The sequence below is a fragment of the Panthera uncia genome (genome assembly GCF_023721935.1).
Source record: "Panthera uncia isolate 11264 chromosome A1 unlocalized genomic scaffold, Puncia_PCG_1.0 HiC_scaffold_17, whole genome shotgun sequence".
Lineage (NCBI taxonomy): Eukaryota > Metazoa > Chordata > Mammalia > Carnivora > Felidae > Panthera > Panthera uncia.
Window position 1 is genome coordinate 139605516 of NW_026057577.1, and position 26723 is coordinate 139632238.

General features: G+C 42.0%; 1 protein-coding gene across 1 annotated transcript in view; it reads left to right on the plus strand.

Annotated features, from left to right (window-relative positions):
* The window catches only part of MARCHF11 (membrane associated ring-CH-type finger 11), a 102833-nt gene that overhangs the window by 63046 nt on the left and 13064 nt on the right, over window positions 1-26723 (plus strand). Inside the window, exon 3 of the mRNA XM_049648269.1 lies at window positions 15733-15925. Within this exon, the coding sequence (XP_049504226.1) occupies window positions 15733-15925 (193 nt within the window). The remainder of the gene's footprint in view (window positions 1-15732; window positions 15926-26723) is intronic.

The following is a 26723-nucleotide window of genomic DNA, read 5'->3' on the forward strand; positions in this document are numbered from 1 at the left end:
TCTCAGAACTAGAGCTTTCCCCTCTACAACACAGTAATTTATTTTATCAGGCAGTTTCCTCTACCTAAAGGTGACCTGATCCAGAATATTGGTGCCACCCTAATCTTTGTGGATGGCTTTCTTCCACTTCTCTTTAACTTTTTTTTAATCCTTATTTATTTTTGAGAGACAGAGAGAGGGCGAATGGGGGAGGGCTGGAGAGAGAGGGAGACAAGGAATCTAAAGCAGGCTCCAGGCTCTGAGCTGTCAGCACAGAGCCTGATGTGGGGCTCAAACTCACGAACCGTGAGATCATGACCTGAGCCAAAGTCGGAAGCTTAGCTGACTGAGCCACCCAGGCGCCCCTTCCAATTCTTAATCAAAACCAGAAAAGGCCAACTGTTTCCACTAACCTGGGGGGTTACAGGTATGCAGACACAATGTGGGATGGCTCTACAGCATTATGGATGTTATAGTGACCTTGGCAGTGGCCTTGGGTGAGGGTAGTTCAGTCTGTTTCTTTGTCCACCAATGCATCGACCACTGACTCATCCAACCTCCCTCCCTCCCTTCTCTCCCCTTCTTCCTTCCTTCCTTCCTTCCTTCCTTCCTTCCTTCCTTCCTTCCTATCTCTCCCATGCTATAAAGAAATCTTTCCTTAAGCAGCATGCCTTGCCTTCCTTCATCAGTGCTTTATTGAATCATCTTTAATTCACTTTAAAAGTAGCATGTAATGCTAATATATACATGTAGCTTCTTTCATGCAGAATCACAAAGACTTTGAACTTGTTTTTAACTAAGCCACCTCGGACACATGAGCACATTAGTCACCATCTGACAACATCCTCTCTGCACCGTTCCTCACACATTTTCTGGACGCAGCAACCATGTAATGGAGTTTGCTGGCTGATGAGATGACCCGTGGCATACCTTGGATGTCTCTGCTGTTAAGTTTCCCAGGAAACTAAGTGCAATTATCTTGAAAAGAATCCGGCTCTTCCCCCCTCATTTCTTTTCACATGCTTTCTGTTCAGAAGAGAATACAACTAGAACCCCAACAATCCAAACACGGCATCTATTTTCATCTTTTTTTTTTTTTTAAAGTTGATTTATTTTTGAGAGAGAGAGAGAGAGAGAGAGAGTGCACACGCACGGGGCAGAGAGAGAGAGAGAGAGAGACAGAGAATCCCAAGTAAGCCCCACGCTGTCAGCACAGAGGCTGACGCCAGGCTTGAACTCACGAACTGTGAGATCAGATCATGACCTGAGCCAAGATCAAGAGTTGAGTGCTCACTCAGGTGCCCCAACATCTATTTTGGTCTTAAGTGTGATAGACTAGAATAGGGTTTCACGAACTTGGCACTCTCAACATTTTGGGCCAGACACGTTTTTTGTTGGGGCGGCTGGCTTGCAGCCCATAGGATGTTGAGCAGCGTCTCTGATCTCTGTCCCCTAGACACGAGTAGGGCCAGTTATGACCAGCAGAAATGTCTCCGGACATTGTCAGATGACCCGTGCGGAGTGAGTGGGGGCAAAAATCAGACCTCATTGAGAACCACCAGGCTGGAATCAGAAAGCTATAATGGCTTTTGGGTCCTTTCATGCTGTCCAAACAAGTCAGTCATGTGAAGAGACAAAGCAAAAGCAAACCTCAGTTCTTGACCCAATTTCCTTGAGTTCTGCCAACAGGCCACCACGCGGCCAAGTGGCAAAGACTCAGACATCAGTAAGGTCCATCCTTGCCTGCAGAGAGCTCACAGAGAGGTTGGTTGGGGAAGAGACGTGTAAACAGGTCGTCATATACAACAGAACCACATGGGGAGAACACTGGTCGTGTCGCTGGATGTTATGTAGCCAAATCTCACTGACTACACTTTTCACTTTTCAGATAGCTTCTCTGGCATCCTAGACTCCTGGTCCCTTGATTTATTTATTTATTTATTTATTTATTTATTTAAAGTTTTATTTCTTTATTTGAGACAGAGAGAGCAAGCATGAGTGGGGGAGGGGCAGAAAAGATGCAGAGAGAGGATCCCAAGTAGGTTCTGCACTCTCAGCATAGAGCCCAACATGAGGCTGGACCGCCGAGCGGAAATCAAGAGTCGGACGCCTAATGGACTGAGCCACCCAAGCTATCCTCCGGGCCCTTTTTTTTTAAACGGCACCACAAGAGCGTCTCTTGCTCATTCTCCCTCCTTGGAGCCTTGCTGGAGTGGCTCCTTCTGGAAGGTTTTAGCTTAAACTTTCACATCTCTGAATTCCCCCTGCCGTTCACAGGCCAGCCTGTCTCTTCCGGGAAGCTGTTCTAGATTGTGTTGCTGTCTGTCTGTCAAGACTCCTCCTATGAAACCCAGAGTCTCTTCTGCACAACTTGTGGGCTCAATTACATGCTGTCTTTGTACAGTATGTCCTCCCCGCCCCCTGCTTGCCAGGCATCGGTCTAATCACTCAAGAGGTTGTGGGCTACTTGAAGGTGGAGATCAGATGTCATACTGGATTATTCACATTAATGGCAAAGGAAGTCACCATTGGACTGCCGTTGGCTCGCAAAACTCGGTGTGGGGGGGAGAACTCAAAACCATGAGGAAAGGCCAGTGAAGGAGAAGATGAAATTAACGCAGACCTAAAGCCAGAGAATGACAGGCATTTGGTCTTCTGTCTGGCGCCTTCTTTTCCACCTAGTGACTTCTGCTGATGCTTTAAAACCCCAGAGCGCACACTACCTTCTCCTCTATGCTTGCTGTGGCTTCTGATTATGAAGTGTATCTCTGCTATGCATTTTGATAGCGTCGTTGCAAAGATGCGATTGCTGGGGTGTCCCCTGCAGTCGCTGGTGGGGAGTCCGAATTCCTGACCCGGCAGTCAAGTGTTCAGGGCAGAGGCGAGCGCATCTCGTGGCAGTGTCCTGTCCAGCACTCTGCCTGGCCCACCACACGGTGGCTTCTCAATCGCAATGTAAATGAATGGCCTAAAGTTTATGCAGAGGGAAGATATCTCTTGAGTGAGGAAAAGCTTCTTCTTTATTATTCCTATAAAACCCTTATTCGTGAGAAAACTATGGGTCAGTGAGGAATTCCTGGAGCTGGTGGGAAGGCCTTTGCTTTTTTAAAGTATTGCTGAAAGTGAAGAATAAATATGAGAAGATATCATAGCTCTTCCTTCCCCCCTTTCCCCCCTTAATGAGTTGCCAGATCTCACTTAAGAGAGTTCTTGTTTGCGGAAAGGACTTCTTTGTGCTCAAGCAGAGTGACATGCTCACCGTGGCAGGATGTCGGGAAATGGGACATGGTTTAGGGTGAAACTGGGAGCGGGGCAGGGAAGCCTTGTTCAGACACACTGCTGACCATTCTTCCGTCAGACTTCTTCTAGAAGCATCTAGAAGCAGATGGCTCAGGGATTTCCCTTTCTCAGAGAAGTTGTCAATTAGGGCTCTTTTGTCTTTGGAATGATAATTATAGCTGAAGGAGGACTGGTTATGTGCCCCGTGTATACAGTGTGTGTGTGTATATGTTATGTAGTGTATGTACGTGTGTGTATGTTGTGTGTGTATCTGTGTATTACCACAACCTTTGAGATAGTTACCAGGATCTCAATTTAAATGAGGAAAAAAAGGTTCTTGTCCAAAGTCCCACAGCAAAGAAGTGGAAATGTCGGAGCCGGTGTTCGAATCTGACCTCAGAGTCCAAACTCTTTATCTGGTGTGCACCTTTCTAGGAATTGAAAAGCTGAGAAGAGTGAATTCAGGTAAATGGCCTTCTTAGGGGTCCCCTCTCTGTTGGGTTGCACTAGAAATTATATTTAATTAAAGAATTAAACACATTTCAAGGATAAAACATTTGTAAACGATAGCACACACCAACCAAGCAAGTAATTGCTGAAAAGATTTCACTCGGTTTGCTATTTTAAGGATTTCTTGAGGGCTTAAAAAATAGTTTTCTTGAGAGGCATAGCTTACATACCATAAAAATCATCCATTTTTTTGGTGCACAATTCAATAATTTTTAGTAAGTATATTGGCTTGTGCAACCATCACCACATGCCAATTTTAGATCATTTCCATTACCCCCCAAATATTTCTCACGTTTTTAAGGACAAGAACCCTAAGTGCATATGGAGAGAAGATGGAGGGGTAAGAAAAATGGTGCGAACGCAAGTTATATAATCAAAAGGCATATTTGAGGGAATTGTAGGGTAGAAGTAAGACTTACTTCTAATTGATCTAATTGAAATTTCATTTTAAAAATGAGGATGAGAAGGGTCGAGAGTTGGGGAGCCGGAGTGAGGGGGCGAAACACCAAGAGTCTGGTTTTCTAATTCTCATCCCGCAATTACCGCAATGCAAAGAATGATCCGTGAATGGATGGGTTCCGCTTTGTCTCTTGCTATTGAAAAAAGCTATCCCAGTACTTCGTGGTTCTTTTGCTCATGATTTTGTAGTTGGAAAGGGTTCAGCTGGGTGATTCGTCTGTGATCCCTGTGGTATCCGCTGAGGTTCTGGGGCTGGAGAAGCCACATCCCAGATCACCTGTCATTCACGTGCCTAATGCCCCTGTACTCCTTGGGCTTTTCCTCACGGCTTGAGATTCTTACGGCATGGCAGTCTTGAGGGAGCCACACTTCTTCAGAAAAAAGCTGCGAAGGCAGTTAAAATCTGTGTGTGGAATTGACATAGGGTCACTTCTGCCATATTCTGTTGGCTAAAGCGTCCATTACTCGAAGGAGTGGAGAAATTGATGCTCCTTCTTGATAAGGGTTGGCAAGGCCGCATGGCAGGAGAGCATGTGGGATGGGATGTATCGTGTCCCTCTTTGGGAAACACCAGAAGCAAGAGCAGAAGTAGGCAGGTAAACCTCTCTGAGTCATCTTGTCATAAGACGTGGCTCTTTCTTGTCATTACCTAATAGCCATTGCCTTATAGGATAAAGTTCAAACTGCATCGCCAATTCTGGAAGCCCCTTCCAAGCTGGCTCCCACACCACTTGCCCACATGGGTTCTACTCTTCAGCAACAATGAAACCCCCACTATTTGCCAGCTCCTCTGCGCATGCTTCTTCTTGTCTGCCTGTCCCGTCTCTCCCCACGTCTTCACCATACTCTCCGCCGAGCAGACTCTTCTTACCCGCGTGTTCACACTCAGCTCACCTTTTGCCCTTCGTGCTTCTTTTTAATGCTTAGATAGTGTTTCTCATAGCAAGAGGATTTTTCCTCAGTCCACTAACTCCTGTAAGGTCTGCCATGTACCAGGCAGCTGGTAAGTGTATGTTGAAGGGTTCCATTTATACACATCAGAAATTTAAAGAGGGTGCAGTTCTGTGCACACCTTTATGTCTGACCACCAGAATATACAGTGTTCGGGTGACATGAGCTCAATTATTTAAAATGGAAAGATGGCTGCTTTCCGTGAAAATTCTGCTTCAGAATCAAGGTTGAACACAGCAACAATCCACTGAAAGTTTAAATAAGCTTTAGCAAAGGTAGCTCTCAACTCTTTGTGGAGATGACACGTAAATATGGTCATGACCACCTACTAATTACTTAGATAGAAATATCCTCGGGAACCTGTATTTAAACATAATCAATATCAAATATTGAGAAGAGTAATGAACTGAAAATGCATTATATACAGACACGCTGTTAATTCATGTGGGAGCAAAATCTAGTTACTAAGACTGACTCTTTTAGAAAGTTGGCATTGGGAACAGATTTCCCTGATTTGAAATAATGGATAGCACCAGCTTTTGTCACAGAAAGAATTAATACAGAGAGGGGAAGGCAGTATAATTTCTCGAACCCTGAAGAGCTAGAGTGTATTTTTATCTTAACTTTCGGACTGTTAAGTGTGGATTCACAAGACTTTTGGCAATTATGAAAATCTATAGCTGACAAAACAACTGAACAAGAGGTAACACTGAGAGATGAGATAGGGAATAGTTCTGGAAGAATTAAGGGGTGGGGAGGGAGAATCAATATGCTTTTTCTTAAGTGAGATCTAGAATCTGGCATTTCTCGTGTGGACTCCGTGCCCTATAGTTGCTCAATTAATGCTTGTTAGTTCAAAGATTGTTCCTTCTGTTAACAGTCATTTGAGAGATTTTCTCAGACTACATCTTCCAAATAAGGATACTCAGCTCCTATACGAAAACTTTTTACACCTTCTACTCCTTTGATCTGCCATCGTCCTGTGACTCTAGAGATAGCCAGGTAGGCTATTCTTCGGGACTTCGTGTCCTATCCCAAGATTTGGCATCGAGATAAAGGACAGCTTTTATTACCAAGGTTTTTCTGGACACACATTTCTTTAGAAGGCCCACCTCACTCATGTAGTTAGTATCCTGGTCCCTGGACATTCACAGATGCCCCTCCCATGTAGTGTCCCTCCCCACTCCACATCTTTGGGCTCTGCTAATTCTGCTTCTCACTTAGTAACCAAACTTTTACTTTAGATTAATTTCCTTCCCCCCTAGAACTAAGTTTTCAAACTTGGCAGGCTCTCTGGTCACTTTGGCCTACGTCTGGATCTGTGGTCCCTTTTAATTCATATGGGAGCAAAATCTAGTTACTAAGACCAACTCTTTTAGACAGTTGGTACTTGGCCTTGGACCAGGTTCACCTCGTCCCAATTCATCCAGGACTTGATTCTCCTGGCCCTGAAGTCAAAGCTCAGCCTCGCCTATTCATATGTCTAGCACAACTGAGCCCAATTGCTGTGAGGAAAGCTGAGAAGAATCTCCTTACCAGAGTCAAGTCTTAAAGGCCACCTTCTCCCAGGGGCTTTCTTCTGGGGGACGAAAATTTCTCTCCTTCTTCATTTCATCTTAGGACACAGACAGAGTCCTTGACAGTCCATTCCGGGAACCCCCAAGGTGGCCCTCACCTTGAGGTTCTCAGTTTCTTCTCCCTGAGCCTCAAACCATATCGAGTACATCTCTGTAGTCCTGGTACATGGCTTGTCAAACCTCTTGGGATTTCCAGGTTTCTGGAAGAAAAAACTTTCATTGGTGGTCTGAGCCCTATACCATAGCACGAAGCCCTCACAACATGCCCTGGTACACATGGGGACCTGCCCACCCACTTCTCGGCTTTCCTGTTGGTCACATGATCTACTTCGAAGCATTGTAATTAAACCAAATGATGCTCTGTGGTCAAGACACAGCACCCTGCAGAATATGCATTACCGCCAGCTCTGGGAGTGGCAGTAAAGACTATTCCCTACAAGAAAGTGAGTCCAGAGAGTTTTCTGCCAAATTCTTGTGGAAACTGCAACCCATGATTTGGAGATTTGTTTTTCTTTTTTAATCACTGTGAGTTAAAAGTAGATTGATAATATCAACGGATTGGTGTTCATTTTAAATTCTAGAGCAGCGGCCTCTTTTTTTGAAAATGTAAACAATAACAAGAAACCTTTGTGCTTTGGATACTATTTTTCTTCCCCTTTAACTGTAGAACCTAAATTTAGGGAGAATAATTATCTGAACAATAGTGAGTCTTCATGAAAGCCATTTCTTTAAGTCCTCTTTATTTCAGCAGTGACTTGTAGATTATCTTTTAAACATTTTAGTCAAGTAATTTATGATTTATGGTATTTTTAATGTAGCGCTGTTTTTTGTAATTTTATTTTCCAACTTTTTGCTGGGGTATTTGACACAATTGATCTTTGTTTATTGACCTTGTATTTTCAGGCTTCGCGAAATTAACTTCCTAATTCTGTTAGGTTTTCTTGTGGATTTTCTAGGATTTTCTACATAGATCATCATATCATCTACAAATAGAAACCTTTTTTTTTTTCTTAACTTATTCCATTGACGAAGATGTCTATCTAGTTCACTAGTGCATAGGAGTAATAAGGGTGGACATCTCTGCCCAGTTCCTGATCTTAGGGGGGGAAAGCATTCTTTCTTTTCCTCCACCATTAAGTATGATCCTAGCTTTAAGTCTTGTACATGCCCTTTACAGGTTAAGTTTTCTTTCTTTACTAGTTTTCATCATGAATGGGTGTTTGTCATGTAACTTTATGCATCTTTTGGTAAGATCTGTTTCTTTTTTCTTTGCTTTTTTGTTTATTTGTTAGTATTGTTAATTACATTGATTGACATTTTGTTATATCAATCTTTCATCCCTAGGATAAACCCCGCTCACTCATGATGCATTATTCTTTTTATATACTACTGGATTTGCTAGTATTTTGTAGAGGATTATGTTTTCGTTTATGCTCATAGGGAATATTAGTCTAGAATTTTTTTATATGCATATTTTTCTTTTTGGGGTTTTGGTATCAGGGTCTTGCATGACCTCATAAAATATCTTGGGAAATGTTCTGTCTTCTTTTGTCGTCTGATAGAGTATATGTAACTTTGATATTGCTTTTTTCGAAATGTCTGATAAAACTTCCCAGTAAAACCATCTGGTCCATGAGGTGTTTGTTCATTTGTGGAAGTCTTTTAATTATAAGTACACTTATTTTGTAAAGGGTTATTCGTACATTCTATTTCTTCTTGAGTCAATTTTGATAAGTTATGTTTTGCAAATAACTTATCTATTTCATCTCTATTATTGAATTAATTGGCATAAGACGGTTTATGATATGTTCTTACGACTCTTTTTATCTGTAGGATCAGTCATGTTATATTCCCAATTTTATTTCTTAATTAGCCTTGCTAGAGTTCTGTCCGTTTTTGTTAACGATTTTAAAGAAGCAGCTCCATGTTTTCCTATTTATTTTCTCTAAGTTGTTTAGATTTCGCTTTTCTCAAAGAACAATCTTTCACCTTTCTCAGGCAAAGCAAATTCTCTTCTGCCTGATTATCATTTCAGCTCTGATAAGTTTATGAGGATGCTTTTCTAGCAGAGAAGACCCACACCGAAGCATGAAATCATGTTTAATATGCAGCTTATAAATACAACCCTACAAAGAAGGGGCATATAACTAACTGAATGTTGTATCCGCATGTCAGGTTGATTACACATAGAGATGTTTTCTACCAGCATTTCAAATCCCAACTTATAGTGGCTCAATTTAAATACCATCTAAAGATGATTGAAAATAGGTTTTAGCTAAATTCACTTTTCTGAAGAGGACATTTCTTAAGAACAGGTTCTCCCTCCTGTGACACTGGTAAGTGATCCCACCTGTCATACTGCATGCTATAAATCATCATACTACAAATCTATTAGCTTATGATTCATATCTGGCCTGCCTTTTAAAAACAAAGGTGAAACAGTTTTAGACTGAAGGATTTAATGCACACTCAATGAACCTACTTTCCTTGAGTTCAATTTCATTCCCTCTGAGCATGTGTTATTTTCGCGGAGGAAATTGGGTTCTAAATTGAGAAGGTGCATTAACTATTTCAGACAACGGAATGACAGGTACATCTTTCTAAATAGCTTCCTGGAGGCCTGATGGAGCATATGCCTTTCTCCAGTTCTTATCTTACTGGCTGGAAGTGACTGATACCAGGAGACGACTTGCTCTTACCTTGGCTTGGGCTCCCGTCACTTCTTTAAAGAAAATTCCCAGCTCTTTCTTTCATCCTTTTTTCTCTGAAGGAAGTTATAAATCTGTGCTAATCAGTTAGACTTCATTGGGAAAGGCAACCATTTTGCCATGGTTTCACAGCAGTCTGTGGTAATTACTGGGGTAGTTATTTAATTTTCCGGGAAGAATGCCACACAGACATGGACCCTCACACACGACGATACCCAGTTCCGGGCCATGTACGTTGTCTGTGTCTTTTTAGGACTGGTGGGCCTTTCTTGGTGCATCTCTGAACAGCCGTGTATAATGAGAATATTAAATAATTTCCAATGTGTATTTATTTATTTCCTTTCAAACTTCATTAAAATAAAAGCGATACATCTCCTTGAGGTTGTCTTCTTTATGTTAGTATTCAGTTAACAAACTGCAAATTTCAGACTCAAGAAGTATTGAATGCCATTTAGAAAGTGATCGGTGATATTTCGTTGGGACTCTGCTGTGCTGAACTGCTTTTCGCATATGTTGACTTTTCCCTAACTGTAGAGGTATAATTTTTATAGAGGTATAGTTATGCCCAGTTTGTTTTCACTTTCAAATATAGGATGTGTCAGTTGATGCAGGTGGAGAGAAGGGCATTTTAGAAAGAACTTGGGCTTTGGAAACAGATCACAGTTTAAATTCTCACTTCTCTACTCACTGGTGGCTTGGCCAGAGCTGGAACTTTATCTTGGAGCAAGACTAGAATGGAGGTGCAGAGAATATCATTGTGACAGTCAGATAGACGATGGAAACTGAAGCCAGGACACCATGTAGTGAAGCATTTCCTGGGTCTGTAGAGCTGTTTGGTGAGTATCAGGGGGGATGAGACTGAGCCTCTGCCTTCATGAAACTTGCAGTCTGTGGACAGCAGGGAGATAATCACCTGGGATCCAAGAGAGAAATTCACACCACACAGAAGTAGAAACAGTGGATTATGGGGTCCAGACGGGGGAATCTGCACGAGAGGCGGGGACGGCTCTTTAGAAGAGGTGGCATTAAAGCCAGTTAAGGATGGGTGAGAGATTTCAGCCCGTGAGGAAGGGGAGAAGGGCATGGCATGCTGAAAAAGGAACATGCTCAAAGGCAGAGAGAGACCAAAATAAAAAGTAAGTACATGCATTTGGGACAATACAGGCAGGCAGATTAAGCAGAATTGAGGAACGTACACATCCCTCCCTCTTTCTTCTTTCCATCCTTCTTTCTTCCATTTTTCCCTTCCCCCTTCCCTCCTTCCCTTCCTTCCTCCTCATTTCCTTCTTTCCCCCTTCCTTCCCTCTCTTCCTCATCATATCCCTCTATCCCTTCCTTTCATCCTTCCTGCAACGGTTATATGCCAAGGACTCGGAATATGTGGCTCAGCACATATGCGTAGCCATATGCGTAGCCTTCCTTCCTGGGACTCCTTTCATTAGGAATGTAGACTTGGGGCTGCCACGGGGGACCAAGGCATGACTCACGGCTAGCAGTCCAGCTGGAGAGCTATTTCAGGAGACCATAGAAGACAGACTTGAAGCTGTTACCAGGAAAATTGTGCTGTCACTGCAAAAACAGGGTGTGAGCCGTTAACTGTCATCAGAGCGTAGTAGAATTATCGTATGGTACAGGTGACCCTTGGACAACACAGCTTGGAACGGCGTGAGTCCACTTATACACGGATTTTTTTTTTTTTTTTTTGGATAAATGCAGTACCCTACTGCAAATCTGTTATTTTCTCTTCCTTATGATTTTCTTAACATTTTTTTCCCTCTAGCTCACTTTGTTACAAGAACGCAGCATGTAACTCACAAAGTATGAGTCAGTCGACTGTTTATGTCATTGCTAAGGTTTCCTATCAACAGTGGGCCATTAGTAGTTAAGTTTGGGGGGATTCAGAAGTTATACATGGGTTTCCTGCTGGAGAGGGGGTTGGTTCCCCTAACCCCCGTGTTGTTCATGGGTCAGGTCTATAAGAGAGTGAACCTAGGAGCCAGACTGCCCGGGTTTATATGGCAGCCTTAGCCCTTAGTAGGTGTATCACCTTGGGCGAATTGTTTGACTTCTCTCTGCCTCAGGTTCCTCATCTTTAAAATGGAGATCGTAATAGTACGTTCCTCACAGAGTTGTTGTGGGAATTAAATGAGTCAATATGCATAACCTCCTAGAAAAGTGCCTGGGACATACTGGCCCTATATAACCATAGACTATGTTTATTAAATTACTTCTAGTACGCTGCATGAGGATGAACTTTCAAAAGAGGAACCGCTCGGTCCCACTTTTGCTAGAAACAATACATCCAATAGTTTGTGTAGAAGTGAGCATCTTTTCAGGAAGATAAAAGTCAAACATATTCCAATATTATGGAAAGAAATAAATCATAGCAATTCTGGAGAGTCAATCTGCTCATTGTTATAGTACTTACCTTTCCAAACTTGGGAAGAAATGTAAATAAACACGCATATTACATATGCTTACATATTAAGTTTTAGAGGTGAAAAGTATGTTCAGCAGTTGACAAATTCTGTTCAAATATCAGAAATGTCTTACAGTCTGAAATCCAAGCCTGGGATACCATTGGGATAGCCTCGAGAGACTCATCCTCTATTTTTATTGTCTAAGCTAATGGTCCATTAACACAGCTTCTTGAGGCTAAGCCCGTTAGATAATGTGTGCCTTCTAGGGCAAAGACGCCAGGTGGGTGTTTCCTAGCGGTGGAAAGCAACATTATTTTTCCTAGGGGAAGAATGTGAACAATCCCACTTTTTTGCATAATGGTAACAATAATAAGAACATTATATAACGGGCAAAGAAATTGCCAAGATGACATCAGCGTTCAAAGGGAAAATCCCCATGTTCATAATCAGTTTAATGATTTTGGTTTCAATACTGGCTTGCCCTCATTAGCTATTCAGATAAATGGTGCTAATTTTAAGGATCATCAGTATATGAAGAACATCGACGCCCTTTCAAACTCATTGGCATATTTGCATCAGCGGACTGATATAAAACCAAAAATTTCAGGAAGCTTTTTATAGCGTTTGAGCAGTGTTTCCTTCTTTAGAAATAAACTTCCAAAGTCTCAACGTTATTTCTGACCTTATTTCTTATCTCCACAACACAAAATAATTTCTATGATAATAATAAATAAGCATCTCAGGGTATGAGAACTGAGAGTTATGCTCTTTTTTTTTTTTTCCCCTGGCTTTCTGGACGTAATTTTAAACACCTTCATATCAAACTGCCAGGTATTTGAATTTTAAGCCATTTTCAATTTGGTGTCACCAAACAAGTATGCAACATCAATGGTTCTTATTCCTGGTAAGTCTGTCCATTCACTCATTCTCCTTCCCTGCTAGGAAGTAGTTAAGCTTCATGTGTCAGAAGATTCCCAACACAGGGATCCTGGGTGGCTCATTCAGTTAGGTGTCGGACTATTGATCTCAGCTTAGGTCTTGTTCTTGGGGTCATGGGTTCAAGCTCTGCATTGGGCTCTGGGCTGGGTGTGAAGTCTACTTAAAAAAAAAAAAAGCTGCCCAACCCGGAGTGGCCTCTCAGCCCTCTCAGTCGTGCTGACTCTCAGATGTGAACCACCACAACTTCTTGTGTCCCAGGAAACACTTCAGCTTCATCCGTCCCTCCTGATCAGTTCACCCAAATCTAAGTGGTTAGTAGGACCTCACCACATCTGCCTATGACCACCATGTTTCGCTAAATTGCCACGTGGGCAGTCTTGGACCAATTAACTACTAAGCCTAATTGAAGCTCAATATAATGAATTGTACAATATTGACCTGTCTAAATTTAATTCCGCTAAAATTACGGAATGAATCTGGAACATAAAGGATTCCTGAAAAAGGAAAATAGGTATCAGTAAAGACCACTTTTGATAAATCCTTCTTACTTACCGCTCGCTGCTTACCCAAGACTCCGGTGAATCTGGCTTATGTATTTTGGAACATACTGTTCACCATATGAAAATCACACACACGCGCACACACGCACACACACACACACACCACTTGTGTTCCTTTGCCTCGTGGATTTAAAAGCATGCTTTGTTCTCATCTATCTGACATGATTAATAAATTGATAGAACACCATAATGCATAGAGATGTGATAGCAGCCATCTGGGATGGATGTTGGTTGGGCGTTATTTTCTACTTAGCTTCCCGTGTTGTGGTATTTAAGGCAAAACTTTAACGAACACCAAAACTAAACTAAGACAACAACTAATACTTCACACCTGTTTGGTGACGCCAAATTAAAAAAAAAATTCAGTGTTTATGTATTTATTTTTGAAAGAGAGAGAGCACGAGATGGAGAGAGGCAAAGAGAGAAGGAGAGAGAATCCCAAGTAACCTCTGCATTGTTAGCACAGAGCCCGATGTGAGGCTCTAATCCATGAACTGTGAGATCATGACCCGAGCTGAAACTAAGAGTCAGACGTTCAATGGACTAGGCCGCCCAGGTGCTGCTAAAATGGCTTTAAATTCAATTGCCTGGCAGTTTAAAATTACATCAGGAAGCCAGAAAAAAACAAAACGAAACAATAGCTTCAAATACATGCTTGAAGTAAATTGATTCATTTGTAATGATAAAATCATATTGACTAATTTAATTATTATTCATCCAGAATTGTAAAGCAAAAGCCAGTTTTCGATAATCGAATCTGCATCTTAAAATCATTAGAAATACGTTTCTTATGGAATTCCACAGAATGGTCATTTGGTTATAAAATTTTTAAAGGAAGGGGCACCTGGGTGGCTCAGTCGGTTAAGCGTCCGACTTCGGCTCAGGTCATGATCTCATGGTTCGTGAGTTCAAGCCCCACGTCAGGCTCTGTGCTGACAGCTCAGAGCCTGGAGCCTGCTTCGGATTCTGTGTCTCCCTCTCTCTCTGCTCTTCCCCTGCTCACATGCTGTCTCCATCTTAAAAATAAATAAAGATTAAAATAAAATAAATAAAAGAAAATAAAATATTTAAAAGAAAAATAAATGACCCTAGAGAATTAAATGTTTCATATGCATTTTTGTATTTAATCTTTAATAAATGTAGAGTTTAATAATATCTATGAATATGCAAGGTAAAAATGCATATTTGAATATAATATATAAATTATTTATGACGAGAGACAGAAGCAATGAGGGAGAAGAGGGAGTCATGGGTAGTGACAAACTTACCATTTGGGATCCACATATTCAGACTTAAGGTAAGTGAAGAGTTTAAGGAAATATCGGATTCACCCAGTGGATGCTGGTTGTTCAAGCTCATTTGTTTTTAAAGCTTATTTAAACTGTTTAGGAATTCTTCTGACAAGCCATATGTTGCAACAGCCAGAGCCCTTTCACACAGAATAAAATTGTGCAGGTTGTTTTGAGTTTCATTGTTTACTGACAAACCATAATAGCAATCCTAGTCTTGTTTCTGTCTCAATTATGCAAAAGGGAGAACATGACTAATTAATCCTTTCAAGTTGATAACACTCTTGAAAGACTTTTGATCATTTGGACTGTAAAATCCTCACAAATACTGATACTTAGGATACCAAATTATTCTCCCCATTGACTAGTGTGGTACTTACACGGTTTGTGAATTTCAAAGATATTCCATTTGTTTACCAATTCGAAATCTTGACAAAAAATGGCTTCACAGATCACTCACTAGATAATTAAAATTCAGTAATATCTGACTATATGAAATGTACCAGTAACAGATAATGTACAATTTTATAGTTCTTTTAGAATTCTAGTGTATTACTTTAATGACTTTTGCATTGATGTTCTTATGTAACTTATGTATTTGTTTCTTACATTTTTTTTTTGCAAAAGCAAGAGACAGTTCCCCTTTTTTTGCAGTAGCCAAATGTGCTAAAAAGCAAAATAAGTTTCCAAATAGAGGAGACTTCAACGCATATCTTCGGAGTATATTTAATTTTGTGCATGCATGAAAGATAATAATGTGATCCCAGGTACTAAATATTCCTCAGCCATTCACTCGCAGTACTGTTATCTGGAATAAAACTAGATTAAATGTGCAGAGCGGTGAATTACTGAAAATAATGAAGCTAAGGCAATTCATTAATCTTTATCTGCTTGTCTATTTTTTATAGCCGGGATGAAATGGAAAAATTCATTTGGGGGCTGATCAGATCGAAAAGCGTCTAACATTATGAAGAGAAACATGGGGCTGAAAATGTTTTTTTTTTTTCCTTTTTGAATTGAACACAGCACCTTTTTCTTACATGCCTCTGTTTTTCTTTTAGTGGCAAAGCATTTCTATAACACTGGTTGAGAAAGTTCAGATGATTGCTGTAATCCTAGGATCCCTGTTCTTAATAGCAAGTATGACCTGGCTCCTCTGGTCTGCCTTCAGCCCCTATGCAGTGTGGCAGAGGAAGGACATCCTTTTTCAAATCTGCTATGGAATGTATGGTTTTATGGATCTAGTGTGCATAGGTAAGACCATGCCGTTGAACATTAACAAACTGTCAGTAATCCATTTCTTACAGCTGTTTTACTTTCACCAGTGGGATCTGGGGTAGAACGTTGTGGTTCATGGGATCTCGGGTCTCCAGGTACTTAACTGTCTGGGGTGTCACGATCGGGCCGCTTTCCTCAAAAAGCATAGCGTGTATATACCCAAGTTGCAAAAAATTTAACAGAGTAATGCCCGTTTGAAGTGACTTGTTTTGCAAGGTAAAGGAAGGAAGAGTGGAAGGAATTATTGGGGGGGGGGGCAAAATAAGGTCATTTATTTCTATGGCATGAGAGCAAATCAGCCCCCTTTCACCAAGCTGGGAAGGCATTGACTGGTGACGGTGGTGGTCTGTGCATTTGGGGAGAGGAGGGACAGACCCCTGGTGGTCCTACCACGTGGTCAAGTGACTCAGGTGCCTCGAGGGCACAAAGTACTCCTGGGCGGGATGGGGGCTGGGGGTCAGTTTCTCCTATCACCTGTGCCTCTTTGTTTTGCTTAATATACATTCAGTGGCTTAGAAGAGAAAAAGGAGCAAACATTTTGGCTTAAACAGATCCCTACGAAAAAAAAGGTTATTTGCACGTTCCTCTTGACTGATCTGCTGTTTCCCCAATACCAAGAGAAAGTGGAAGGCAATTCATGCAGCAGTTATGTGGCGTGTAATTATGCAGTTATCACACGGGCGCTGTGATGGTGTCTGGTTGGCAGTGGGGGGCGGGCACATGGAGGGGCCACGCGGTCTCGAGGGGACTGTCCCTGCTCTGATGTGGTTGCAGCTCGGTGGGGCGTAAAAAGAGCTGAGAGAGGCAGCCGTGGTTTAGAGCAATGGTCCTACCGCGGCTTCTTAAGAAGTGCACATTCTCAGGCTCCACCTCACCTGCCAAATCAGAAATTTCAGGATTGGGGCTCCCCCCCCGGCCGCCTGTGCATCACAAGTCCCCTGGGATTCTGAGGCACGCCGAAGCTTGGGGGACACCGGTTGCAGGGAATGGTGCAATTTGGGATCCAGTGACTCAGGTTCCAATCGTGGCCTCCGCGGGGACTAATCAACTCTCTCTCTCCGTGTCCTGGATGGAAATAATAATCCCTAGCACACAGGCCCAAATCAAGGAAATCATGATTAGAACCAATTAGGTTATTAATTGGAAGTTACAGATTAAAGGTATTTGAATAAGTCACAAACATTAAAGCAACTCAAATCATGCACGTTAATGCCTGTGCTCACCAGAGCCTTAATTTCACTAGCAGTTTAAATATCTTCAGTCACTTTTTCTAAAAGAACCCTATACATTTTAAAATAGGATTAGCCAGAATTTCCTCTCTTCCTCCTTCCTCCCTTGTCACTAGCACAAGACTAATAGGAAAGAAAATGATCAAATTGCAGGCCAGGAAGGGAAAAAGGAGGTGTGGGGGGGAAATGTCATGAATAATATGTAAACTGAGCAGATGTTGCCTGAATAATGGAGCTAATGACGTGTATGAACAATTTGCATTAAATGTGATAATGCACTTGTAAGCATTTGGAAATGCTAAATCTCTATACAGATATAATCTCTAGGGTATTGCTCTAAATAAAAAAGAGTCACAAAACTGTTCTACAAATTCCTTAATAAATTCAGAGATAGATAGTATTTATTTTTTTTTCACCATAAATATTATAAAATGTGGTATTCCGTTGATACGAAAAGGAGAGATGAAAAACAAAGAAACCATTAGGCTTCCAGTCGAACGTGGAGGGAAAAAGTCCCATTGGCTTTGATATCATTACAGCACTAAAAAACGAACGTATATTTATACATCCTGGTTAGGAAATCATTATCTTGGCTTTCCTTTCTTCTTTTTTTTAATGTTTATTTACTATTGCGAGATAGAGAGAGACTGGGCATAAGCTGGGGAGAGGCAAGAGAGACAGACAGACAGACAGAATCTGAAGCAGGCTTCAAGCTCTGAGCTGTCAGCACAGAGCCCAATGCGGGGCTGGACCCCACAAACCATATGAGATCATGTTCTGAACCAACGTAGGATGCTTAACTGACAGAATCATGCACCCCCATTATCCTGGTTTTCAAAGCTTGCATTTAGTACCAAGTTACCTTATCTTAAATTTTGATTGCTAATGCCAGTTTCTTAATCAAAATTATTAAATTTTGGTTTTAAACGCATAGGCCTATGGACTAATGATTTTTGGCAGAATATGGACATATGTGGGCTTTCCTTTTGAAATCTGGGTATTTGCCCATTTAATGAAGTCAAGTTTCTTAGGCACACAAACCAATCAACATTTTCCTGGCTTACACTTTGGAGAGTGCATTTTTATTGAAGTTTTAAATAATGACAATAACCTATCATTGCATTCTAACTCATTAAATCCAAATATCACCCTTGTGGGATTTATTTGTATATTTAAAAATGTTTTTTTTAACGTTTATTTATTTTTGAGACAGAGAGAGACAGAGCATGAACGGGGGAGGGTCAGAGAGAGGGCGACACAGAATCTGAAGCAGGCTCCAGGCTCCGAGCTGTCAGCACAGAGCCCGACGCAGGGCTCGAACTCACAGACCGCGAGATCATGACCTGAGCCGAAGTCGGCCGCTTAACCGACTGAGCCACCCAGGCGCCCCAGGATTTATTTGTATTTTTTGAAAAATGTCAAAGAATTCAGGTTGAACAACCTTGTTCGTTTTCAGAGAGTATCTTATTTTTTTTCCTCAAGAAATTGGGAAGCGACTATAGCCAAGTTAGCAAATACACACGCAGGTTGTCAATAGCCAACTGGATCATAGCCAATAATAGCTCGGCAAATTAATTCAAGGGTCTGTTAATTGCATGTAGATGGTAACAAAGTAGGTTACATTGATTACGCCTCCAATCCCCCTGACTGCAGGAGTCTAAGGGTGAAAGCAGGTTACCCTCTGAGCCCAGTTTGCTCAGGTCAATAAATATTTATTGAGAACCTTCTTTGTGTCAGACACAGTGCTCAGTGCTGGGAATACAAATCCGAGTGGGTCATTTTCCCACCCCCCGGAGCTCCCAGCCACACAAGAGGACAGGCATGTCAGTAGGTAATTAGAATCTGGTGGAATGTGCACAGTTCTGGAAGCAGGCACAGGAGGTGGGCAAAGCAGGGAGACATGACTGCTGGGATGTTGTATGCAAGGAGTGGGTGGTTCCAGGCAGATTTCACGGGGAGGTGACAGCCAAGCAGGCTGATGGATGAGTACATGCATGGCAAGTGGGGAGATGGCCCCTTGTCACTGGTGGAGGAGGTAAGATTGGCTCCCCTTTCGGAGGGCGTTAAAGTACTTGGGAACATTCCCACATTCCTGTTTGCCCAAGCTTTTCAAACTTGTTTATACCTCAGTGAGAAGGAACAGGCTGGCAGCTTCATAAATCTTCTGTTTAAAAAAAAAATAATTCAGAAAATCCATAGATTATTCCTGAATCAACAAATGTTATAATCCAGCCAGTGTTTGTAATGCTTAGGAAGAGGTTGTTGTTGGATTGTTCAATAGAAATGTAAAGATTTGTAGAAAATGTATTTACTCAGGGAAATTCGTTAACTTCTTTCTACACATAGTGGGTTTGGTTTTTGCTTTTATTCATGATTAATTGATACATTTTCTGCTTTCCCGAGATTCAGTTTTTTCTTGCTATTAAAGTTTTGAATTCTCCCTGGGTTCTAGGTGCCATTGTCATTGCAATGCCTGGATTAGGGCTGTCCAGTAGAACTCACTGCAGTGTATCTGTTGTCCAGGACCACCAACCCTAGCTACGTTTGGCTCTTGAACACTTGAAATGTGGTTCTTGAGAAAGAGAAACAGAATTTTAAAGTCAATTTTATTTAAATGGACTTAAATTTAAATAAATAGCCACATGTGGCTGGTGGCTATTATATTGGACAGTACCGATCCTAGATGATGATTCAACTTGAATGTGTAAGGGTTCGATGAACACAATCCCCATCGCCTATATAACCAGGTTGTATTTACTAAATCACAAAGTGGCCGTGTGCCAAGAGAGATGGAGAAAGTAAGAATGAGTTGAAGATCGTTAAGAGAAGATATTAAAGGTCAGAGGGTGGTGGTCGAGAGGTCGACGGAGAACCATAAAAGGGAAATGTGTCTTAAGGAAATCGAAGTACAAAAAGGTAACTTTATATCATACAGGGGGAGCTCTTTTAAGTATTTAAATATTTGACATTCCAACTATAATTGTGTACCAGGAAAACTAATATAAAGGATTTAAATCACTGAGATGTTTTAGCCTGGGACAGTAAGTTAGGGACAATAGTCAAAGCAAGCTCATTTGTGTTGGCTCCCCCCTAAGAAGATTTGCACGGTGGGCAAAGGAAGGTTATGAAACCCAGAAATGAAAAGCAAATGCATGATGGAAGGCTTTGGGCTCAGGATTTGGTGCTTAAGTCCATACTCTGCACATCGAGAAATTAAAAGGCTATCGCTTCCATTGACTGATTCAGAGGAAGCTTGTTCCGTAAGAGGAATGCATTTAGTAGTGACCCAGAGTCAGCCATGAGAAAAGGGAGTCATTTGAGGAACTTGCATCCAAAAAGTGAGGGCAGTAGTTACCAAGTCATTTGAGTGTCTGGTAGAACCTGATGAGGTGAGTTCAATTTTCTGTCAAAGCAATAAAATGAAGCTAGAACCCAGTTAGTGGGATTCCTGAACTCGGGATAGCAGTGCTTATGCTTAATTTCATTAACACTCTAAATTAGGACCGAATCCATGTCTGGAATATGTTTTGAGCTTCCTTGAGATACCCATGGAAGGGGCTGGTTATGGCCACAAAATTTAAGCGGCGCCTGGGTGGCTCAGTCGGTCAAGCATCCGACTCAGGCTCAGGTCATGACCTCGCGGTTCTTGGGTTCGAGCCCTGTGTCAGACTCTGCGCTGACAGCTTGGAGCCTGCTTCAAATTCTGTGTCTCCCTCTCTCTCCCTGCCCCTCCCCTGCTCGCACCCTGTCTCCCTCTCTCTCATCTATGGATAATAAAACATTTAAAAAAATTTAAGAACGTGGATCACTTTGTTCTTTTAAAAAAATCTCTTAATTGTCCACATAGTATAAACATGTACATATTCAAATAAACCCATTTTATGAATATATAAAGTTTAAAAAAAAGACTTCACTCCCACTGCCCTGTTATGTCATTCCCTTTGCAGAAAGGTCCCCCTCCCCCAACATTTTGGTGTACATCCACCAGATCTTTTTCATTAGGTTAACATGTGTATGGGTACATAGACACATAGGTGTTTTAATATAAGTGGGATCATACTATTCGTATTATTCAAAACATAGTCATTTTCATGCAGCACCATGACCTAGAGATCTTTCCCCATTAGAATGGATGTACAGCCGTTTACTTAACTTCTACTGACGGATATTCAAGTTGTTACCAATTTTTGTCATTAGACACAGTGCTGCCTAGCGGTATTTCTGTAGGCAGGATTCCAAGAAGTGCAAAGTCTGGGTTGAGTAGTAAGCACATGCCCCGTTTCGGCTCTCTAATTTTGGCTCTCTAAATTTGACTTATATTGCACTCACCCCAGATATATGAGAATTCCCATCTTCCCACGCCTTGCCAAAAATAGATATCCATTTTTTGACATTTTCATTGGTAGTTTGAGCTATATTTAATACCATTAGAGTGCTTTCCTTAAAGTCTCTTGTAACTATTTAGGTTTGTGGAGTGGTTTTACCTAAGAAAATAAGAATGGCCACACGGAGCCGTGCTCTTAATGCAGCTTGTCCTGCGTGGCGTCTTTTGGGATGCGGTGGGCAGGAACATAGACTAGCTCTGCCCTGTGATTACTCCCACCTCGTCTTTCTGAAAATGAAATCAGAAGATGGGATCGAGGTCAAAGATCGCTGCCTCTCGAGAACAGTTCTAGCGATGATACCATTAACACTCAAGGAGTTTCACTTCTCAGTCTCTTTTTTTCATGCAGAAAGTGCTCCCAGAAATTGCTTTAAGGAAAATTGCCTCCCTCTATCACTTGGGTCTGTGGCTAAAGTACTGACTCTGTTATTGCTTGTTTTCCGTATTATTCTATTAAATAAACAAATTAAAGCACAGACATCCAGAGTGGAGGAAACACACATGTACCCACCAGGAACTAAAAATCCCTCTCAGAGCTCTTTGAAATAATAATATAAAGTATAGTATGGTAGTTTTTCTTGTCCTGCTTTTGAAAACTGCAGAGATTAGGGCATTTTTAAAAATAACCTGCTATATACTTGAACGAGGATCAGATCAAAATATCTTCTCCTTAATCTACCAATTATATAGTCAGTGCTGAAAAATGCTCCTTCTGCAGAAATTTCATATCCTTCAACATGAGGTTTTATTTCACTCTGTTTGAAACCTAATTATTTTTTTTTAAAATACATATGAATTCTTGTAGTTATTATTATAGCCCTTTTAAAAAATCTGTTTTTCACAGTTGATGATCTGTCTAGTTAAAGGTTCTTGGGCACACACAAGAAAACGATATAGAGTTACCAGTTGGTAATGTATTCACATTTCATTATAGAACTTCAAATAAGTAAATACCACATATTCTTATGGTCCTTGATTATATCGGAGACACGGAGACACGTGTTTACATTTTTAAAAGCTAAGGTAACATTTCTGTCTTACTTTCCATACTGCTCACTGTGCTATTTTTTTTCCCCAGGCAGAGCAGCTAAAAGTAACACATCATTGAACCTTTCATTGACATGAAACTTAAAACGTACATTTTCTAATTCTGTGATATTGTATGAGGAAAAGTGAAGACTTTTAACCAAGAATTTCAGGATAATCAAACCTTGGTTACCACAAATGAGTTCTCCCCATTGAGGATGGCCAGTTGTCTATTTCAAAAAAATTTTTAATGTTTATTTCTGAGAGACAGAGACAGAGCACCATTGGGGGGTGGGGCAGAGAGAGAGAGAGAGAGAGATAGGCAAAGAATCTAAAGCAGTCTCCAGGCTCCCAGCTATCAGCACAGAGCCCGACACAGGGCACAAACTCCCGGACTGCGAGATCATGACCTGAGCTGAAGTCGGACACTTAACTGAGCCACCCAGGTGCCCCGCCAGTTGTGTAATTCATGCCAGGGTTGTTTCTTTCTAAAATGAGGCTTTTAGATTCTCTTTCTTCCTGTGGCTTGTTTTCAACAAATATAAACCAATTAGCATAAGCAAAGCGTGATTAAGAAAGTAAATCAACTAAGGAAGAAAAATTCTAATGCATTCCAAGCAAAATATAAATGACTGCTGGACTATCTCTTGTTTAAAATTTTCCATGCTCTCTGGCACTTGACAGCATGATTCAGAAGTTCCTAAAGCATTTTAGGTGAAAAACATATATTTACTTAAAGAGTTTGAAAGAAATTAGCATTGGAAGTTGGAATATGCCATGATGTGAAGCAGAAAAAAAAAATGAGTTTGCAGGAGACAACAGGGGAGCCTTCAATTCTTAGATTGTCACACAGGGTCATCAACCGTATAGATGAGTGAGTTTGAAAAAGAAATTTGGGCAAAGTTTGTAAAATGTGCAGCCCTTGGCTCACTGCAGAGAGGCAAAATATTTATGGATAAATATAAAATCTATCAAATAGCTTCGAGTGAGAAACGTAAAATTACCAAGAGGACAGTCTCGTTCACCAGCATTCTTCAGGGCCTGTGTAGGTTCTGTCCTGCGCAGAGGGGTGAAGGATGCCCGATAGAGTAGGAGAGCCAGGATCACAGAATCCAGTGTGGTTCTGGGGGCCTCCTCTATGAGAAATGGGGGAGAGTAGCTGTCAGCCACCCACAGGCTCCACACCTCTTCTCAGGGTCACACCAGCAGGGCAGCTCCACCCCATTCAAAATTGTCAGTAAGTTTGATCCTAAGACTCCAAATATATGTTGATTTTTTTTTTTTTTAAATCACAAAACACCGGGAGCCCACATCCAGCCTTTCATGACACTACACCCCTGTTACCACCACCACCACCACGGAGTCTGAGATCTGAGCCACCAGAATCATTCCAGAGAACAGAGCTTTGAACGTCAGTAGGTCCTCAGCACGAAGTGGGCCCGCAGAGGCTGTTTCAGAGCTGCGGGCAGAGCTTTGGGCTGCGGAAGGCAGAGTGTAGGAGGGCGGCAGCGCTCTCCTCTCCCAGAGTTTCCTAGGAAGCACCAATGTGGAAGCATCTGCGTGAATCATAAGGCATGTGAAAAAAAGCAGCTCAACTTAAACACTGTTTGGCAGAATAACTAGGAAAGTTGACTAGCCCGGTACTTCCTTTTTTAATCTTCCTATCACAATTTTCAATTTTCCCTCCAAGACAGGAAAAGACTATCAGCCACCTCCGCTCTCAAGACATGCTTCCATTCCCTGATCTGTGATTTGACTGGGGATCAGTACCCCTGCAGGGAGGACAAAAGCCTCCTTCTGCTCTTGCCCGGAGCCCCTCTGGGTTTCCCTTCAAACTTCCTCCCAGGCAGAGGGCTGGGTTCTGAGGTCGGCTGCTGCAGCCAGGACCACTACCAGATTTGCACGTGCTGCTAGCTTGATGGGAATCATTCCTTAAACAGAGTAGAGTCTTTTACAAGTATCGATGTCATTTCCCGAACACAGAATGTCTTAGCAGGCATCATGCGCTAGGAAATGCCGCAACTTTGTCGCGAAAGAGTCTCGAACAGGAGTGCATCCTCCCACACCAGTCCCAGCCTCCTATCTGAGCCTTCGCTTTCTGACCTCTGAGGCCAGGCCCCTCAGAGAGGCAGAGTGGTGCTTTGCAATTCAAAATTGTTAGAAGAAAACCAAATCTTTATCATCTATATGCTTTGAAAAGTATGCCATTATTAGCATTTTACTCTGGAGGTACAAATTAAAGGCTTTTCTATGCCTTAATCATACTAATGTTTACCAATTTCTCTAAAGATTATTATCATAGTTGGTTATCAGAGATATTGCTGCCTTTAAAACCCCAGGAAATAAAATAGAAGGGAACTTGTTTTTTGGCACTTGACCTTCAGTGCTGTGCTTGCAATGGACTCTCAAAGCGAATTAACTCTTTAGGCTTCCTCAGGGAGAGAAGACACAACCCCTTGCCTTCCTGTCCTTTGACCTTGTAAAGTTCAAGCTCTCCGGGGCAAACATTGACATAGTTAGCAAAGCAACAGACCAAATATGCTGATCTTGTTGACTTCTGTTTCCTCCAGAGAAAATGTGACGCTCTTAGCCGTCTCTCTCATCTGGAGGCCATTTAGCCAAATGGGTCCCCGTCATCTATTGAGCCAACATTTGCTAAGTGTTGACTGTGTCGTTATAAGCCTGGAGTGCAGGAGAGCGATATTAATAGCATGGGTCTGCTGCCTGTTTTTGAACAGCCCATGATCTAACAATGTTTTTTACCTTTTGAAATAATTTAAAAAATATTTAGAGGAGGTTATTATTTTGTGGCATATGAAAATTACATCAAATGTAAATTTCAGTGCCCATAAGTAAAGCTTTATTGGAATACAGACGTATCCATTCATTTATGTGCCATCGATGAGTAGTTACAACTTCGTCATTGAGAGACCATAATGTTCACATAGCCTAAAGTATTCACTGTCTGGCCCTTTCCAGAAGAGCTTTATGCAGCCTGACACGCTCCCTGCTCTCCAGCTGCTGGAGAGGGCCAGGGAGCTAAGCAATTAAAATGCAACATGAAAAGTGTTAGGAGACAAATGCATGTGAGAGTAGGTGGGAGAATGTTGGTTGACCATACTTAGAGGCAGCAAAGTCTGTGGGGAGGAAGAAATCTTGAGTTAAAGTCTAAAGAAGAGCACGAAGGGGGCCAGAGAGAGGCAGCTGCCTGAACCTGTCAATACATGAAAACATGTATTTTGGAGGACTCCTGTGGAATTTGGTGTGACAAGAGCAAAAGACGCCTGCTGGGAAGTGGAAATGAGGAAATAAGGTGTGATCATCTAGCAGGACCCTGTGGCTGCAGCGTGGATTTGGGACGGGACCGTGAAAGCTCAGGGAGCCCCTGGAGGGTGGTCTGCCACCTGTGACTGGTCAGCTTGACAGTGAAGAAAGAGCCTTGGTAGCAGGGGACGTTCAAGGGGTCAGGGGAGCGTGGTGGGCATGCTGGGAAGGCAAGAAGGTAATAATCCAGGCGAAGGATTAGGCCAACATCAGGGCTGATAGGCAGCTGCTGGAACTCAAAGAGGTTCATCTCCAGATAACGGGGATCAGATCAGTGGAGGTAGGGGTGGAGGTCAGGGGTAAGGGAGAGGGACCATCAGGTGTGATTCACAGAGGCTGAATGGTAGATGGGAGAGAAAGATGATAGGTGCTGTTTGAACATTTTCTTTTTGCAGAATTTCTGAGGAATCGAGTGGATAGGGCCAGGCAGTGGCTACGTATAGCGGTCTGGAGCTCAGGATAGAAATTTGAGCTGGAGATTTGTATCTGGTACTTGAAGCCACTGGCTGCAGGGGAAGGTGATCTGGGCGAGAAGAGCAGCAGTTTGAGGAAGACAGAGACATGCAAATCAGGCAGAGGGCTATGAGACAATCTGCTGAGATGGAGAAGAGGCAGCATGGGGAAGAGTCTGAGGGGAGCTTTAGAAATGAAGTTCGGTGGTGGAGGGCTTTGGAGCATTAAGGACCACTGGGTATGATGGAGCGCCTCCCCCCCCCCGCCAGAGGCTGGAGCCCCCAGTCTGCACAGCCATGTGGCTCTGTATTTTTACCCGGTAGGGATGAGGAGCAGGTGCAGAGAGGTGAACTATGAG